At 40.7% G+C, this 17,787-nt stretch overlaps 1 protein-coding gene across 2 annotated transcripts in view; it reads right to left on the reverse strand.

The window, feature by feature from the left end:
- Nucleotides 1–17,787, reverse strand: part of knockout (Stork-head domain-containing protein knockout) — a 163,808-nt gene that overhangs the window by 66,108 nt on the left and 79,913 nt on the right. For both annotated transcript variants that reach the window (XM_003704094.3, XM_012287141.2), the window contains exon 3: nucleotides 16,865–17,122. In XM_003704094.3, coding sequence (XP_003704142.1) covers nucleotides 16,865–17,065 — 201 coding nt within the window. In that variant the 5' untranslated portion in view covers nucleotides 17,066–17,122. The remainder of the gene's footprint in view (nucleotides 1–16,864; nucleotides 17,123–17,787) is intronic.

Below are 17,787 nucleotides of genomic sequence, written 5' to 3' on the forward strand. Positions count from 1 at the left end.
ACATCCTCATATATACAAGTTGTCTCACAATTAATGAAGTGTAGCACAACTACCTCCCTGGAATGGGAGGTAGCTAACGTGATTCTGAATAAGATTTCCCTTTGCAAAAATGGGGTTTGAAGCTTCGTTTTTGAATTATTAAGGAAAAACACGGGAGAGTGATGGCTTCGAACCTACAGCTGAGCGCGATCATGAACAAATGCCTTTGCTAGGCTCGAAGATATCGCTCTCGCATCTGCACACGCGTAGTACTACATTTATCCCGTCACAAAATTACAAAGCCATTTTCTATTACAAAATCTCTTAAGACAACTCAATTTTTATTACCTGGAATTCAACCCAAATACAATTTGTTCATTTAACCCCTCGGCTCATAACATCAAGTAATACTCCTGACCAAAATTACATTCAGTAAGCCTACATCTATGAAAGCAGTGAACCACTTCCAAGATTAGTCAAAAAGCCCTTTGAGAAAGTAAGTCGAGAAAGCGTAGTAACTTTTGACGTCGAGACAAATCGATGAAATTCCACGGTCGTAGGAAGCAACGACTTCACGGTTGCGACAATGTAACGTAAAAATGATACGGCGGCAAAAGAAATCGCTTTCTTTCGGCGAGCCTGTGCAGCCAAGCAAGAAAAATGAGGTTTCGCCGCGGATAGGAAGAGATCTCGAAAGAAAGAGTTCAGGAAAAGAAGGAACCCGCAAAATATCGTGGTCCAAGTGTTCCTTGTTACGTATCGAGAAATGGCATCATTCACGTAATCAAAAAAGTTTCACTCGCCGAAATCAACGATTACTCTGAAATCGATCGCTGGTACATTCGGAAAGAATTACGAGATCCTCGGTTATCCTTGGCGACGCCTTGACACGGATAATTTCGTTAAATCATCGCGTTAAGTAACGTTCCGATAAAACGTGAAATATCGTCTTCAATTAGCCTTTCACCGAATTTTGAGAGGAACGCTTCGTTGTATGTTACGACTATAATGTGATAGCCACTTGCTATGTGGTTATTGTTGGAACTTTCATTGAGCATCAGAGGGTACTTGACGACTGCAACGCGGAAAGGAATTCAAGAGCCGTCGCATAAACCGTCGGCGTGAAAAAAGGCTGTCCGCAGATTGGTGCATAAAGAAAGCGGTCGGGGAGCGTGTAAACAGTACGTAAACTCGATCGTCGTTCTTCACGGGCAAGCATTACTTACGATAACACCGGCGCGGCAGCGAGAAAAAGGAAGAAAGCGACGCTGAGGGAAAGAGACAGCGAAACAGAAAGTACGAAACGATTCGTAACACAGAGAGAGAGAAAGGCCTGGTCGGCAATAGCGTTGCTAATCGGCTCGGTGTTCCCGGTGCACGTTACGTTCATATCGCTATTTCCTTGCCGGCAATGAACTTGCGGCAATTCGCTCTACAGGGTATACGGTCGTTGGCTGCCCACTAATTATTATGCAATATGCTAGCCATGCTCTCGCGAGCATGCTTATCCTTTTAGAGTACTCGGACAGAGGATTTGCTTATGAACGCGACGCGACCACTCCGAGGAGCTGTACAAACGAACCTCGAGGAAACGTTGCCTTCGTACTTCGTTGACACCGCGAATATTATTTCTACTCCTCGGGGACTTTTCAGACGGATAATAGAAAAGCCTGGACAATTGATTAACCTGATGACTAACTGCGTCACGTACGAGCTCTGTACTTGCACGATCGCTGGCAGAAATGTAAATTACTAATTCTGCAGCTTTAGAAATATTTCATTGTACGTTTCTGCAATTCCACTATTTTACTGTTTTATTACTTTTATACTTTATTGCTACATGTTTTGCTATTTCATGGTAAATAGTACTTTATTTGTTTTACTGTAACTGCAGTACTGCTCAATTGTTCCATTACATCACTCTTTTAGTATAATGTCACTTTACTATTTTATTATACTACTATACTGTTTTACAGGATTTTTTACAACCACAATTTGCGATTAAAAAATCTGTAAAAATTCTATAATATGCGCTATGAAGACCACAATGTCTCAGAATTTTTTCAGAATTTTTTTACGAAATTAAATAGGCAAAATGGGCCAAAAACTGGAATTTCGGTTTTTTTCTTTTACTACCTCCATGGATGAAATAGAGGGTTGAAACTTAGTGTGAGACTCTTTCTAACAAATGCTTCCAGAATTTTTCCGTGGACTTTCCATTTCCCAGACAAGAGTGGATTTCCTTGATTTCGATTTCGTATACCCTGTCGATCGTTTCTTTCCGATTTTAAATCGTTCCGTGACGCAACCGATTCCAGCGAAACTGGCTCGTTTACGAACCGATAGATTTCCCTCGACGTGCTCGTTAGCAACACTAATTTGGTATAGTCGTCCGCCATAAATCGCGCAATTATAAACTTGTCCAACTTTTTACTTCCAGAGTTAATTTAAATAGTGGTGTATTAGAGATTAGTCTCGTGCCGGTGATTTATGAAATTGCTTGTAATAATATTGGATATGGGAGATTCGAAAGCTTTGATTACTCGAATAATCAGTTCACATGAGTTGAAATTTAGTTAGGTTGCAGTTGATCAAATTCGAAGGACTGTTGACTCAAATGAGGTACAGTAAATACATCTTAATAAATAGTGTCATAGTATGTAGATAAGTCTTATATACTATGATAGTACAGTAAATCTTAAATACTGCAATAGTGCAGTAAATATAGTAATATATTTATATACAAGATATATCCCAACTACTGTAACCAGCAATGGTGGTAAAACACGTCATTCTGAACAAAATTTCCCTTTGCAAAAATAAAGTCTGCAGCGTCGTTTCCGAATTATTAAGGAAAAACACGGACCAACCATAGCGCGAAGACCACGCGCGCCCGGAAGCGAGAGTGATGGCTTGCAGCCGAGCGCGATCATGAACAAGCGCCTTTGCGAGACAGTGTAAACGTTTAACCCTTGCCATACTTTGACGAGTGCGACACGTGACGCACTTCAACTGTGATCAACCTTACTCGAATTTTAAATACACTTCAATTCGAAGTCCAGATTCATAATTTGCATAATCAAGATTTATAAAATTCAAAGTGCATTTGTAAAATACGGAATCCAACACATTCCCGGTGGACGGCAGTGGGATCTGGTCGTCGCGAATTTTAATCGGTAGCCCCTCGACGCGTGTGTGGGCACGCGCACATAAATCACGATAACATAATTTATATGCTAATATCGCGGCACCAACGTTCGCGGGGAACGAGGCGACGGACCTAACTGGGTGTAACCGGGTGCCCGGTTACTCCACATTGGCGTCGAACTGTCTGCCTTGTTGTTTCATTGAACTTTCAGATACTTTCAAGAAACTTTTAATTGCAGCAAATTATTATTGCATTAGGTCAGTACGTTTTGATATAATATCGACATTCTGAATATTTAATGCATTTTTTATTATCATTTTTTTTATAGCAGTTTTGACACGTTTTATTGAAACTATAATAATAAAGTGGTTAAATTAAAAGTATCAACTGATTGCTTTTTTATTGAGAAGTAAAATAAATGCATTTTTCATCGTCTTTTTTGTAGTACTTTTGAAATTTTTTTATGAATTAAAATGACCGACTGATTGTTTCTTTATTGAGCAGTAAAATAAATGCATTTTTTATCATCATCTTTTTTGTAGTACTTTTGAAATTATTTTATGGATTAAAATGACCGACTGATTGTTTCTTTATTGAGCAGTAAAATAAATGCATTTTTTATCATCATCTTTTTGGTAGTACTTTTGAAATTTTTTTATGATAATATAACAATTAAGTGGTTATATTAAAATGACCATCTGATTGTTTCTTTATTGAGTAATTAAAGTTGAATAAATTTACTACTTCCTATTTTATTTTAAATTACCTCCCAGTATAAAAATGAAATAATTAAAAATAATGAAGAATGATCTTTAGACCACCCTGTGAACATACCATAAGCTTTATCGAGTAGCTAGGTCGATGTAGTAATACATCGATCGTTTAATAGCCAATCACGATAGCTTCCTTTTTCCTAATTAATATCCGATTCAAGCCAAGCAACATCGAAACCGTCGTTCGTTTTCTTCCTGTTTTGTGTACGCGTAACGATTAGATTAGACGAGCTTGATGGAACGTTCGGCCGCGTTCTCGATCGCGAGGTAAACGACGCTTCAATTAAGAACCACGGGGTGAACCGCTGATTAATATCCTTGGAAAATGTGTGTTTGACAAAGAAATTTGCCGGCAATTATGTTAAGTGACTTTGAATTCCGTAGCATGTTCAGCGAGCCGATAAAAATTTCAAATAATTCCGTTTACTTGTTGCGTTTGCCTCGCTTTCTTGCGTCGGTTTCAAAACACCAATTTAATCCGGGATATTCGACGAAAAAGTAACCGTCAAGTGAAATGCGGTAAAAACGAAAGATCTTTTGGAGACTGCGGTTTTCTTGGCTGCTTCTGCGCTCGAAATTAAGAGCAAATTTACTGATATTTTTGGTATTTTATTTCTATATTTATTTTCATATCATTTCAAGTTTGTTGCAGCCACATGTTGCCGTGTGAAGGGGCTGACCCAGGGAGGTAATATTCCTAAATCATAATATTTCTGAATTTCTCTATTCTCGAGTTACTACATCTCCGAATCCCTACGTTTCCAAATTTCTATACTTACAAATCCTTACATTCTCGAATTTCAACACCCCCAAATTCCCACGCTTCCAAATTCCTACATCCCCGAATCTCTACATTCCTGAATCCCTACATTCTCGAATTTCTACGCATTGGAGTCTCTACATTTCCAAATCCCTACATTCCCGAATTTCAACACCCCTGAATCCCCACGCTTCCAAATTCCTACATCCCCGAATCTCTACATTCCCGAATCCCTACATTCTCGAATTTCTACGCATTGGAGTCTCTACATTTCCAAATCCCTACATTCCCGAATTTCAACACCCCTGAATCCCCACGCTTCCAAATTCCTACATCCCCGAATCTCTACATTCCCGAATCTCTACATTCCCGAATCCCTACATTCTCGAATTTCTACGCATTGGAGTCTCTACATTTCCAAATCCCTACATTCCCGAATTTCAACACCCCTGAATTCCCACGCTTCCAAATTCCTACATCCCCGAATCTCTACATCCCCGAATCTCTACATTCCCGAATCCCTACATTCTCGAATTTCTACGCATTGGAGTCTCTACATTTCCAAATCCCTACATTCCCGAATTTCAACACCCCTGAATTCCCACGCTTCCAAATTCCTACATCCCCGAATCTCTACATTCCCGAATCCCTACATTCTCGAATTTCTACGCATTGGAATCCACACATTCCCAAATCCCTACATTCTCGAATTTCTACACCCCCAATTCCCCACGCTTCCAAATTCCTACATCCCCGAATCCCTACATTCTCGAATTTCTACACATCGGAGTCCCTATATTCCCAAATTCCTACATTCCCGAATCCCTACACCCCCGAATCCCCACGCTTCCAAATCCTTACATCCCCGAATCCCTGCATTCCTAAATCCCTACATTCCCGAATTTCTACACCTCCACATCCCTACATCCTAGAATCCCTACATTCCCAAATCTACACTTCCAAATTCCTCCATTCCCAAATCCCTCAATTCAAATATTCGACTATCTACTAGCAATGCTAATAGCACCGTTTACTAGAGTACTGTAAACCACCCTTAACAGCTGTTAACCACCTTAAGATCACCCACTAGACTTAGGATATACAGAATGGTGCAATCACAGTCCACGTTAAATTTTGCCATCACTTGCAATAATATAAAAAACTGTAATAATACATAAAACTTGCATAGTATAAAGGGGTTCATGACAAACATTTTTACCTAGATGAAGGCATATAGCAGGGGTGGCCAACCTGCGGCTCGCGAGCCACATGCGGCTCGCGAGCCACATGCGGCTCTTTGAAGGATTATTTGTGGCTCTCGATGAATGTACCTAAGTTCCCTTTTCATTTTTGTGCTATTATATTTTAAAAAATTATTATCGTTCCATATGTGTTTCAAAATGTCGTTGAAATTACTGACGACAAATATGAAAGACTAATTGTAACGTTGTAACAAATTTCATTTCGGTCCAAGTTAAGAATAATATGACTTATCGAAAACTGCGCCATCGAAAATTGCGGCTCGCGAAACATTTCAAACTTTGAAAAATGGCTTGGACTATCAAGGAACTTGGCCACCCCTGGCATATAGGTTTCTAGGTCATTTTTCTTAAACAACAACCTATGTATTATTATTGTATGATAGCCGATGCTGAGACAACTCCAGTAAGCCATCACTGAACATACTCGGTCGCCATTAACGTCCTTGCAAAGAAGAATAGTCTGTATTTGGTACCATTTTCAATAGTTCAATCACTTGGAACGACTTTCAAATCTCAACTATCTACCTCCACATTCGCAGAAGCTCCAAATACCCATTCGACTTCAAGCTGGTGTACAAAGTCAACAGTAATAAAACCTCGTAGAAGATCGAACGTTCGAAATACTCGGCGATCATGGCCGATAGAAAATGTTTGTAATCAAATATCGGGCGGACAGTGGAGAGTTCTAAAAGAAGCGAATGTAACAAACCGGTATCCTTGGTTAGACTGCGGTTATGGGCGGGGAAGGCCGGCACAAAGCACGGTGTTTTTGCGGCTGTGCTCGTGGCAGAAATCGCCATGCGGATGGAAAGTGTCCGCCCGATTGCTGCATCGGCCATCTTCAAGGTAACGTGATCAACGTATCGTAATAACGGTCATTTAAGAGTAGATCGAGGCGATTCGTAGTCGTGAATCGACGAGGAAATAGGATAAAGAGTAAATATTCATTCCTTGTTGGATTTCATAGATCTTTGATAGATCCTTGCTTGACAGATCTTGATACGATTCGACGAGAAAATTAATCCTTAATTGGGGATGACCTGTCGCAGGAGTAAATGTATCTTCTTTTTATTAGGGTGTATACTCGGAGGTTTAAATGAGGTTATTTCGCGGGTCGATCTGGTGTCAGTAACCGAATCGTCATCCACGATTGCAGTTGTCTTCGAGGCAATACGATTAAGCGTAATAACGGTGATTCGAGGCAACATGGTAATTTGCATTTATCGCGGACCCGTTAGAGCGTTTAGGAAACGTTCTCCTCATTTACAGTCATTAGCCTTTTTAATAGTTTCTGATCACTTTTAGATTCACGTACTTGAAGATTCTTTAATTGATAAATTCAAATTTTTCAATTGTTATATATTCAAATTTTTATAATTATATGATGAATTTTTTAGTTCTTAAATTATTAAGTAGTACTCAAATCTTTAGATCCCTGAATATTCAAATTTGTAAATCACTAAATTTCTGAATTTCTAAATCTTCAAATTCTCAATTTCCAATTCCTACCTCCACAAATTCTCAAATTCTCAAATCTCAAATTCCCCAGATACTGAATTCTTCAAATTCCCCACATCCCAAATTCCCAAAATGCCAAATACGCTAGATCCCAAATTCCCAAATTCTCAAATTCCTCAAATTGCCCGAATCCCAAATTCCCCGAATCCCAAATTTCCCGAATCCCAAATTCCCCGAATCCCAAAATCCCCGAATCCCAAATTCCCCGAATTCCAAATTCCCCGATTCTCAAGTGCGCCGAATCCCAAATCCCCCGAATTCCAAATTCCCCGAATCCCAAATTCCCCGAATCCCAAATTCCCCGAATCCCAAATTCCCCGATTCTCAAATGCTCCGAATCCCAAATTCCCCGAATTCCAAATCCCCCGAATTCCAAATTCCCCGAATCCCAAATTCCCCAAATCCTAAATTCCCCGAATCCCAAATTCCCTGATTTCCAAATTCCCCGAATCCCAAATTCCCCGATTCTCAAATTCCCCGAATCCCAAATTCTCCGAATCCCAAACTCCCCGAATCCCAAATTCTCCGAATCCCAAACTCCCCGAATCCCAAATTCCCCGAATCCCAAATTCCCCGATTCTCAAATTCCCCGAATCCCAAATTCTCCGAATCCCAAACTCCCCGAATCCCAAATTCTCCGAATCCCAAACTCCCCGAATCCCAAATTCCCCGAATCCCAAATTCCCCGATTCTCAAATTCCCCGAATCCCAAATTCCCCGAATCCCAAATTCCCCAAATCCCAAATCCCCCAAATTCCCCAATTTCCCCAAATTCCCCAAACTCCTCAAATTCCCCAAATTTCCCAAATTCTCCAAATCCTCAAATTCCAAAATCCCCATATCCCCAAATCCCGAAATTCCCAAATCTCCAAATCCCTATATCCTCACGTTTCCAACTCCCCAACTCCTCAAATTCCCAAAATGAAACCGAACAAATGTCACCGTATACATCATCGACTTATATCGGTACAAAGCACCACCTCCACGATTGTATCGTTATTACGGTCGAGCTCTTTATATTCCCTCCATTGTGTTCCTTCAAAGCAACGTTCATTGTTGCTCAAACTGACACCAGAAGAGAGGTTACGAGGTTCACGAGGTTATCAGCCTGCACGGATCCTAAATCGCCGACGGGCTACGAGTCTTTTGGATCGATGAACAAGCGTAAAGCGACTGCATAAGTTCCCTCGGAGGCGTCTTATCCTTCTGCATATTTCACAGTATTTTGCGTCCTCGCGGGGAACTTGACCGCGTGTGTATCGCATCTTTACGAGTTGGAAAGCTTTCCGGAGATGCAGCCTGCACGTGCACCGCACGCCATTGCTCGAACATGGCCAGTCATACGCGTGTTTCAAAGGGTAATACTTGCTCTACCAGTTACCAAGAATACTATTTCCAAGATCGACCAGGAACTGATGCGGTTTAACGAGCTCCGCGCTCGAGGAAATTATCGTCTTATCAAGATGTTACAACTTGTACTCCACAATTGCATCTATTTTCAATGTTTGCAACATGTTGCGGGCTATAAACGAATCTTGCTGCGTACTCGAGGATGAAGATCGTATGCACGTTGCCGATGCATAGTAGCAACGATCTCCGTTGCGTATAAAGTGGAGAGCAATTTGCAGAAACAGATGCAGCATTCATTCTTGATACGGTATGATATATGCATCTGTGTCGCAATTTTTCAATGTGTCGATAGAAATGTCGGAAAGATACATCTCTGATAAAATGCCAACATCTATCACTGACCGTTTTCGAAACAGGTCAATTATTGCGAAGAACATTTGTATCACATTTCATTGTATGTTTGTTATATTTAAAAGCAAGAAACACTCGTTTAAATACCGCAAGGTATATTTTATTTTTTTCAACATGGCTTACGAAACAATTGATGAGTATGCATAGTTTCGAGCGGCGTGTATTGCGCAAGAGTACCGCAGTGACTCATTAAACATGCAAGACGCGTGTAGATCACATTCCATGTGTGTCTCGCATCCGAAACACGCTATTGAACTAATCTGGAAACGATCTCGACGATTCCGACAGAGTTCTAACCATCTAAACGACTGACGTGCCGACTATATTAATAGACGAAGGTTTTTTCTCCGCGAACATTGAATTTATTTCGCGAAAGCGTGATATCGAATATCCTTGACCGAGTGCTGGCTAGCAAACGGAGAAATTAGGTTCGGTGAGTGGTTGCGACAGGTGAACCTTGACCATTGAATCATTCGTACCGAAGCTTTTGGACAATTGCGTTGCCGGCGGCGGTTCGCAGATCTCTCGGTTCTGAACTTCGATTTTTATCTAACCTGCTCTTTCACGCTCGAAACGTGCCTGCAGTATCTATCGTCGAGATTTTCAACGTTATTTCATCGCGGTTTAATTTAACCGAACAACCGTTAGCGGATATTATCGGAATGCATAAACAATAGCGGTCCCTGCTAGCGTTACTCAAGTATCTGGGCGTTTATCAACGCGTCCGTTGGCGTTTCCCGGCCGGAAATGTGGGATTACAGATATCGATGCATTTGCATAGATCGATAACGAACAAGCTTGATAATTGAACCACGGAACAAGTTGATACTTTATGCTTTCCTCTCGCGTGTTTGCACCTGCGAACATAATTAAATATCTATGTTTATCTTATGTGTACGCGAAAACTTTCGATGCGGTATTGAGTTGTTTCGATCGTGTTGCCAATTGCTCGCTGTTATCAAGCTTTTCAATTTATATTATTACACAGATATATCGCGTGCGATATCATCTTTGGTTATACAACGGTGAATGTACCATTGGCTATGACGTGGTAAATTCGGAGCGACGCAGATAGAATGTCTGATGAATTTGACGGGCGGCGATATAACGGGTAATCAACTTGGCGAGGAGTTATATAACGTATGGTCAATTTGTTGCGTGGCGATATAACGCGTGCTGAATTTAACACGTAGTGATATAGCGTGATGTTAATTTGGCGCATGGCAATATAGCGCGAGATGAATTTGGCAAATGGCAATATAGCGCGTGATGATATAACGCGTTGTGAATTTCGCGTGTGACAATATAGCGTATAGTTAATTTGGCGCATGGCAATATAGCGCGAGATTAATTTGGCAAGTGGCAATATAGCGCGAGGTGAATTTGGCAAATGGCAATATAGCGCGTGACGATATAACGCGTTGTGAATTTGGCGTGTGACAATATAGCATAATATTAATGTGGTGCATGGCAATATAGCGCGAGGTGAATTTGACAAATAGCAATATAGCGCGTGACGATATAATGCGTTGTGAATTTGGCGCGTGACAATGTAGTGTATAGTTAATTTGACGCATGGCAATATAGCGCGAGGTTAATTTGGCAAGTGGCAATATAGCGTGCGGCGATATAACGCGTGGTTAATTTGACGCGTGACAATATAGCGTAATATTAATGTGGTGCATGGCAATATAGCACAAAGTGAATTTGGCAAATGGCAATATAGCGCGTGGCGATATAACGCGTTGTAAATTTGGCACGTGACAATATAGCGTAATATTAATGTGGTGCATGGCAATATAGCACGAAGTGAATTTGACAAATGGCAATATACCGCGAGATGAATTTGGAAAATAGCAATATAGCGCGAGGTGAATTTGGTAAATGGCAATATAGCGTAAAGTTAATTTGTCGCGTGGTAATATAGCGCCAGGTTAATTCGGAGCATGGCAATATATCGCGTGGAGAATTTGTTGTGATATAACACATGATCAATTTGACACGTAGCAACATAACGGGTAGCAACATAGCGCATAGCCACATAACGTTGCGGTATAATTGGATTGTAACATTATAATCGTACTTTACACTTTTTGCAAAGATTAAAAGTGTTAAGCTTTGTTTTTCGAATCGGATATTTTCCGTAGATCGTTCGACCACAATATTTATATTAATCCAGCGGTTTTGCTTCTATTTACAAGCCATTTCCGCGTACGGTTCATCTGTACCGGAGGGTAACACGATTCCACACGGTGCATCCGAAGAGATGCACGTTGCGCCGCGTTGCCGTCGTGCAATGGTGTTTGTTGCAAAGATCGCGTTTCACGCTTAGACGTGAAACGTATTGCAAGTATGTGTGCTCCTGGCATAATATCCACAATAAAACGAAAGAACGTTTCACTCGCTGGCTGTAATGGAGTACCTATGCGTACGCGTCGCAATTCGACCTGTTTATAATCACACCGAACATTGTTTCCAGAAGCTGTCCGCAAAGAACAGGGTGATTTGAATACGCGTGTCAAATATAACGCATGAATATGGTACGTGGCAATATAACGCGTGATTAATACAATACGCGAGGAATGGAACGCATTGTGCATTCGACACGTGGTCGTTGAATTCATGATAACGTAACATGTGTCGATTCGAAACTGGTCTATTCGCGCAAAAATCGAAATTACGTCAATATGTATTTTACATTATTGTAAGAAAAAATAGATGATCGAAATTTTCTATTTTCATTCTTGAACGACCACGTTTCTTCTATCGTTTGAAACTCGTAACAAAATTCACCGTGCACCGTGACAGCGTTCAGCTCGCGTGTCGCGCTTTCACTCGACGGGACAGGTTTAATTTCATGTCCGATCATTTCACAGATATTACTAATTATAATACGTTACGTCTTTTTTTAACTGTTCCAGCCGCTTTAATTTAACGTCTCAATAATTGGCGAATTTGTTTCAGTCGATTCGAAACTAGCATGTAACTTCCCTGCTGGTCCTAAAGTTCGGTCGCTCGTAATTAACTCGAATTTACGACGTAAAAGTACAAAATTAGATTTGTTCACGATGTTTATCTAAAACGCGTCCAACGTTTATCGGTCATATTGGACGAGGAGAACCGAATCGAGTCGAACAAGATGAAATCTTTATAGCGGCTCGATCGTTCAAAGTACGATAACATCTTAAAAGTGAACTGTGTCGAACAATAATTAACCGCGGTAATAAATAAACCGATATCGGTATTGTGAAACGATAACAGTGGCCATAAACGAGCGGGTTTCTGCCGTGGCACTAATTAGTCTGCCAATTACAGTCCATTGATCCAATACTCGCCGACACACCGGGTGTTACGTTATTCTTATCGTTATCGTACGAGCACCACGTTACGCGCACTTGTTTTCAAACATTCGATCTCGTTTCTGTTCCCCGGTATTTAAATCACCGTGCGTTTTGGCGTTTATGAAACAGGAAACGGAAAATAGAATGTCGTACTTTGTGTCGCGCGTTTAGCGGCACGTAAGCCGCGTTCTTGCAGCGTTTCTTGGCACGATGCCTCGAGGAAGTTGCGAAAGGAAGAAGGAAAAATTCTCATATGGTGCGATCACGCAATGATATGCAAAATGGAAGACAGTTTAACTCCTCTTAACGCGTTTACTGCTATGCGGAGTTAAATACTTTAAATAGTAATATCGAACAATTTTGTTATATTGCCACATTTACTATTTTAGCTCCGTTTACGGCAATATAACAAGAGTTTAGAATTAATCAAAGACTATTGTGTTACAATGGTGCAAATTCGTTGTTAGTATATGTGGTGAAATACAACGCATAATTATATCACGTGGCCATGTATAATATATAATAGTAAATCACGTGATTGTGTATGAAGCGCGGTGATATATGATGTATGGTGATATACGATGCATTAAGAATGCAACACATGGTAATGCGACACTTGGTAATATACGATGTGAAACAATATACAATGCATGGCAATATAACGCGAGATGATATTATTATGCGGCGATATAACGCGAGATGATATTAATATGTGGCGATTTAACGTGGAGCGATATATAATGCACGGTGATATAGCACGAGTCAATAATAACGACCGGCGATATAACGCGATCTAATAATAACTTGCGGCAATATAACACGAGATGATAATAATGCGATATAATGTGAAGCAATATATAACGCTCGGCGATATAGCACGAGTCGATAGTAACGACCGGCGATATAACACGAGCTAATAATAACTTGCGGCAATATAACACGAGATGATAATAATACGATATAATGTGAAGCAATATATAACGCTCAACGATATAGCACGAGTCGATAGTAACGACCGGCGATATAACACGAGCTAATAGTAACTTGCAGCAATATAACACGAGATGATAATAATACGCGGCGATATAATGTAAAGCAATATATAACGCACGGCGATATAGCACGAGTCGATAGTAACGACCGGCGATATAACACGAGCTAATAATAACTTGCGGCAATATAACACGAGATGATAATAATACGATATAATGTGAAGCAATATATAACGCTCAACGATATAGCACGAGTCGATAGTAACGACCGGCGATATAACACGAGCTAATAGTAACTTGCAGCAATATAACACGAGATGATAATAATACGCGGCGATATAATGTAAAGCAATATATAACGCACGGCGATATAGCACGAGTCGATAATAACGACCGGCAATATAGCACGAGGTAATAATAACTCGTGGCAATATAACACGAGGTAACATGAAACATTCTGCAATATAATGCACGCTGATATGTACAGTTCTACAACGTGATGCGTGGTGATATATCATGTGGCAATCTAACGAGTTGCAATATAATCAGTAGAATAGCAATATATCAAATGTCTCCCTCAACGATAGCAATCGTATCAAAGTTTAATCTAAAATAAGAAAAATGACCGAATATCCCAATAGTCGATCAGCTTTTGGTCGTCTTCCATTTCCGATTCATCTATATTTTCGTTCCCCCTCGAACAATGTTCCAACAGCAACGTCGATCTTCAAAGAAGAAAAAGTACTTGGCACTCCCACGAGCGCCGAGAAAGTTTTCTCGCCAATTTTCGGCTGATTCGATTTCCCAACTTTCACCCGTGAAGAAGTTTCCTTACGCTCTTCAAACCGCTTCAAGGATCCAAGGGTTTATAACGTTTGTTCAAGGTTAACGCTTTCACGATATCCTTGCGCGAGCACGAAGTGTAAAGAAGTTCCGTAAGTGCAATTTATCCGAGGACAGGTGTTAACGGAGGAAGTCGAGTCACAACGAGACGCAGGTAACAAAGAGCGACTCTCGGCTACGCTCGCTTGAAGGATGCTATTGTCGTGAATCGAACCAGACGCTTTTGCAATGGACCATAAACTATGTACCATCGACGAGTCTTTTCCGACGGTGCCGTGGTTAACTTTCCCCGGAGGGTGCTCCACCCTTGGCGAGTGCTCATTGAATCTGAAGGGCACTCTCCCGTTGAAAGGCGTGTCCCAATTTTGTTTCCTTTGCCTGGCGTCGACAGTCTCCGTTACTACCACCATACTACTCTCTTCAATAATGGAATAGAATTTTGCGTGCTTTATGATACACGATAACAATTCGTTACTTTGCTTTTCACATTTTCAACTGATCAACACAGAGTACTCTAGCATTTTTTGTACGAACATTCGTGTCCCATGTACCTTGTCACGTGACAAAAAGTGTACAAATTACAAGGTTAAGAGATTCGCGTAGGATCTCAATCAATTACGTAACGTTCGGTAGAAGACATTTTTGCGTCTCTTTTTCGTTTAAGTTAATCGGTGCGTTTCGTCATGGCTCAGAGGATGGACGTTTTATTCGAGTTACCGAGGGCGGTATAAAACTCGAAATTACTCTCGGAAACGCTTGACATAGGAGACGATACATTCCTCTTACGTCTGTTCGCTGGTTTTTACAACTCGGCGTTTCCAAAGTAAGATTGGCGTTGATTGGATGCACCGTTACGCCGGAATGAGACAATATGAATTACGAGCAATTTTGCGTAGCAAACTTAACGGGGGGGATAGAACGAGACGAGCTAAGTGGCGGATGTTCTCTATAGTCTTGCCAACTATTCGACGTGTCGTAATCCTTCCTCTTTCATTTTTTCTCCTCTATTCTGACAAGAGCCTACGTCAACGCGCTCGTCCTCCACCATTCTTGTCAATTTTGATTCATGTTCGACGTCAATTTTTAATTTCTACGGTACACGAACTTCTTGTTCTTGGTCGAATAAATTAGGTTATCGATTCTATGTTATTAGCATGAGCAAAATTATACTGTAAAGATGAAATGTCTGTAGAGTGCGATCAGACGTATGTTTTCCAATTGCTAGATCTTTTACCTAGATCCCGAATCCCTAGATTTCAAATTCCCTAGATGCTCAATTCCCCAGATCTCGAATTCCTAGATCTTCAATTCCCTAGATCACCGATTCCCTAAATTACAAAATTCATTAGATTCCAAATTCCCTAGATCCCGATTTCCGTAGATTCCCAATTCTCTAGATTCCAAATTCACTAAATTCCGAATTTCCTAGATCCCGAATTCCTAGATGCCCAATTCCCTAGATTTCAAATTCACTAAATTCCGAATTCCCGAGATCCTGAATTCCTAGATCCCCAATTCCCTAGATTCCGAATTCACTAAATTCCGAATTCCCTAGATCCGAAATTCCATAGATTCCAAATTCACTAAATTCCGAATTCCCTAGATCCCGAATTCCTAGATGCCCAATTCTCTAGATTTCAAATTCACTAAATTCCGAATTCCCGAGATCCCGAATTCCTAGATCCCCAATTCCCTAGATTCCGAATTCACTAAATTCCGAATTCCCTAGATCCGAAATTCCATAGATTCCAAATTCACTAAATTCCGAATTCCCTAGATCCCGAATTCCTAGACGCCCAATTCCCTAGATTTCAAATTCACTAAATTCCGAATTCCCGAGATCCCCAATTCCTAGATCCCCAATTCCCTAGATTCCAAATTCATTAAATTCCGAATTCCCTAGATCCGAAATTCCATAGATTCCAAATTCACTAAATTCCGCATTCCCTAGATCCCGAATTCCTAGATGCCCAATTCCCTAGATTTCAAATTCACTAAATTCCGAATTCCCGAGATCCCCAATTCCTAGATCCCCAATTCCCTAGATTCCAAATTCACTAAATTCCGAATTCCCTAGATCCCGAATTCCTAGATCCCCAATTCCCTAGATTCCGAATTCCCTAGATCCCAAATTCCATAGATTTCAAATTCACTAAATTCCGAATTCCCTAGATCCCGAATTCCTAGATCCCCAATTCCCTAGATCCTCGAGTTCCCTAGATCTCCAAATTCCCTAGACCCCGAATTCTCTCGATTCCAAATCCCTAGATACAACTCCCCGTGTCTTCCAATTTCCCTAGACGCCAACATCATCATATCCCAATATCCCTAGATGTTATCACATCCCGATAAAAATACCTAAGTGAATAATAAGTAGAAGAAAAGCTGTCCAGTAAAAGAAGAAAGAAAGATGTGTAGAATGTACATACTGTAGGTGGGATTAGAGAAGCTAGATAACGCAGGGGAATATGGAACGCGTTAACTCACCTGAAACAAATTGTAGCCTTTATCGTACATCCACATCTCGTCGGCTGGATGCTCTTTGGGACTCTCCCGTTGGCTGGCGTTCAGAACCTGAGGAGGCGGACCTCTGGTCAACTGAATCGCCAGGGACCTTTGTAGAAGCAAGAGGCATCGGGACGGTCCCGAGCCTCCGGGGCCTGTTCCGTCTCCCAAGATCGAGGCCATTTTTCGCGGCCCTCTGCTAACGATTCCGACGACTCGGTGGCGGTCGCATCACGGGTTCTGTAATATAACAAACGAATACGTCTGTCAGGTTCTTGCATGATGAGGTACGCTTAGTATTACCGTGGAGACATACATGTTGACTGAATATGTGGTGCGCAATTTATCATTTTTATGTAGTAATATCCTTACAGAGAAATGATTGGGAGATCTACTTTAATAGAAGATAAAATATTAAGGGCTTGTTGATTTTTCTTAGTGACAATACATATTTTTACCTTCTTGTGTAGGTAATTCAATGGTAAGGTGTTCTATATTATTTTATTTTGGTTGTATATTTGGAACAGCGCTGTAACTGTCAAAGTAACAAGGTTACTAGACGTCCACAAGATAAGGTAAATCTAAGATAAATTATGGTTGGTTCAGATGAAAGACAAAAACCTCAACGGATGAATTTATGAATGCATACCGATGCACAGATTACGAGACTCAGTATCAGGAGATTTATCGGTTACGGATAATACACGAATCTTTTATATAATTAATATCGTTTCATTTTATTTGCTAAGTGGTTTGCGCTTCATCTCCTCGCGGTTACTCTTATCTATGATTACGAGAGAGTTCATCGTACCGTTATCCGCGTTCGCAAAACTTTCGTACGAGCACAAGTGCAACGTACACTTAGGCGGGACGAACGAATGGATGGGTCGCTAAAGCACCACTCT

This window comes from Megachile rotundata, chromosome 1, assembly GCF_050947335.1.
Source record: "Megachile rotundata isolate GNS110a chromosome 1, iyMegRotu1, whole genome shotgun sequence".
NCBI classification, from domain to species: domain Eukaryota; kingdom Metazoa; phylum Arthropoda; class Insecta; order Hymenoptera; family Megachilidae; genus Megachile; species Megachile rotundata.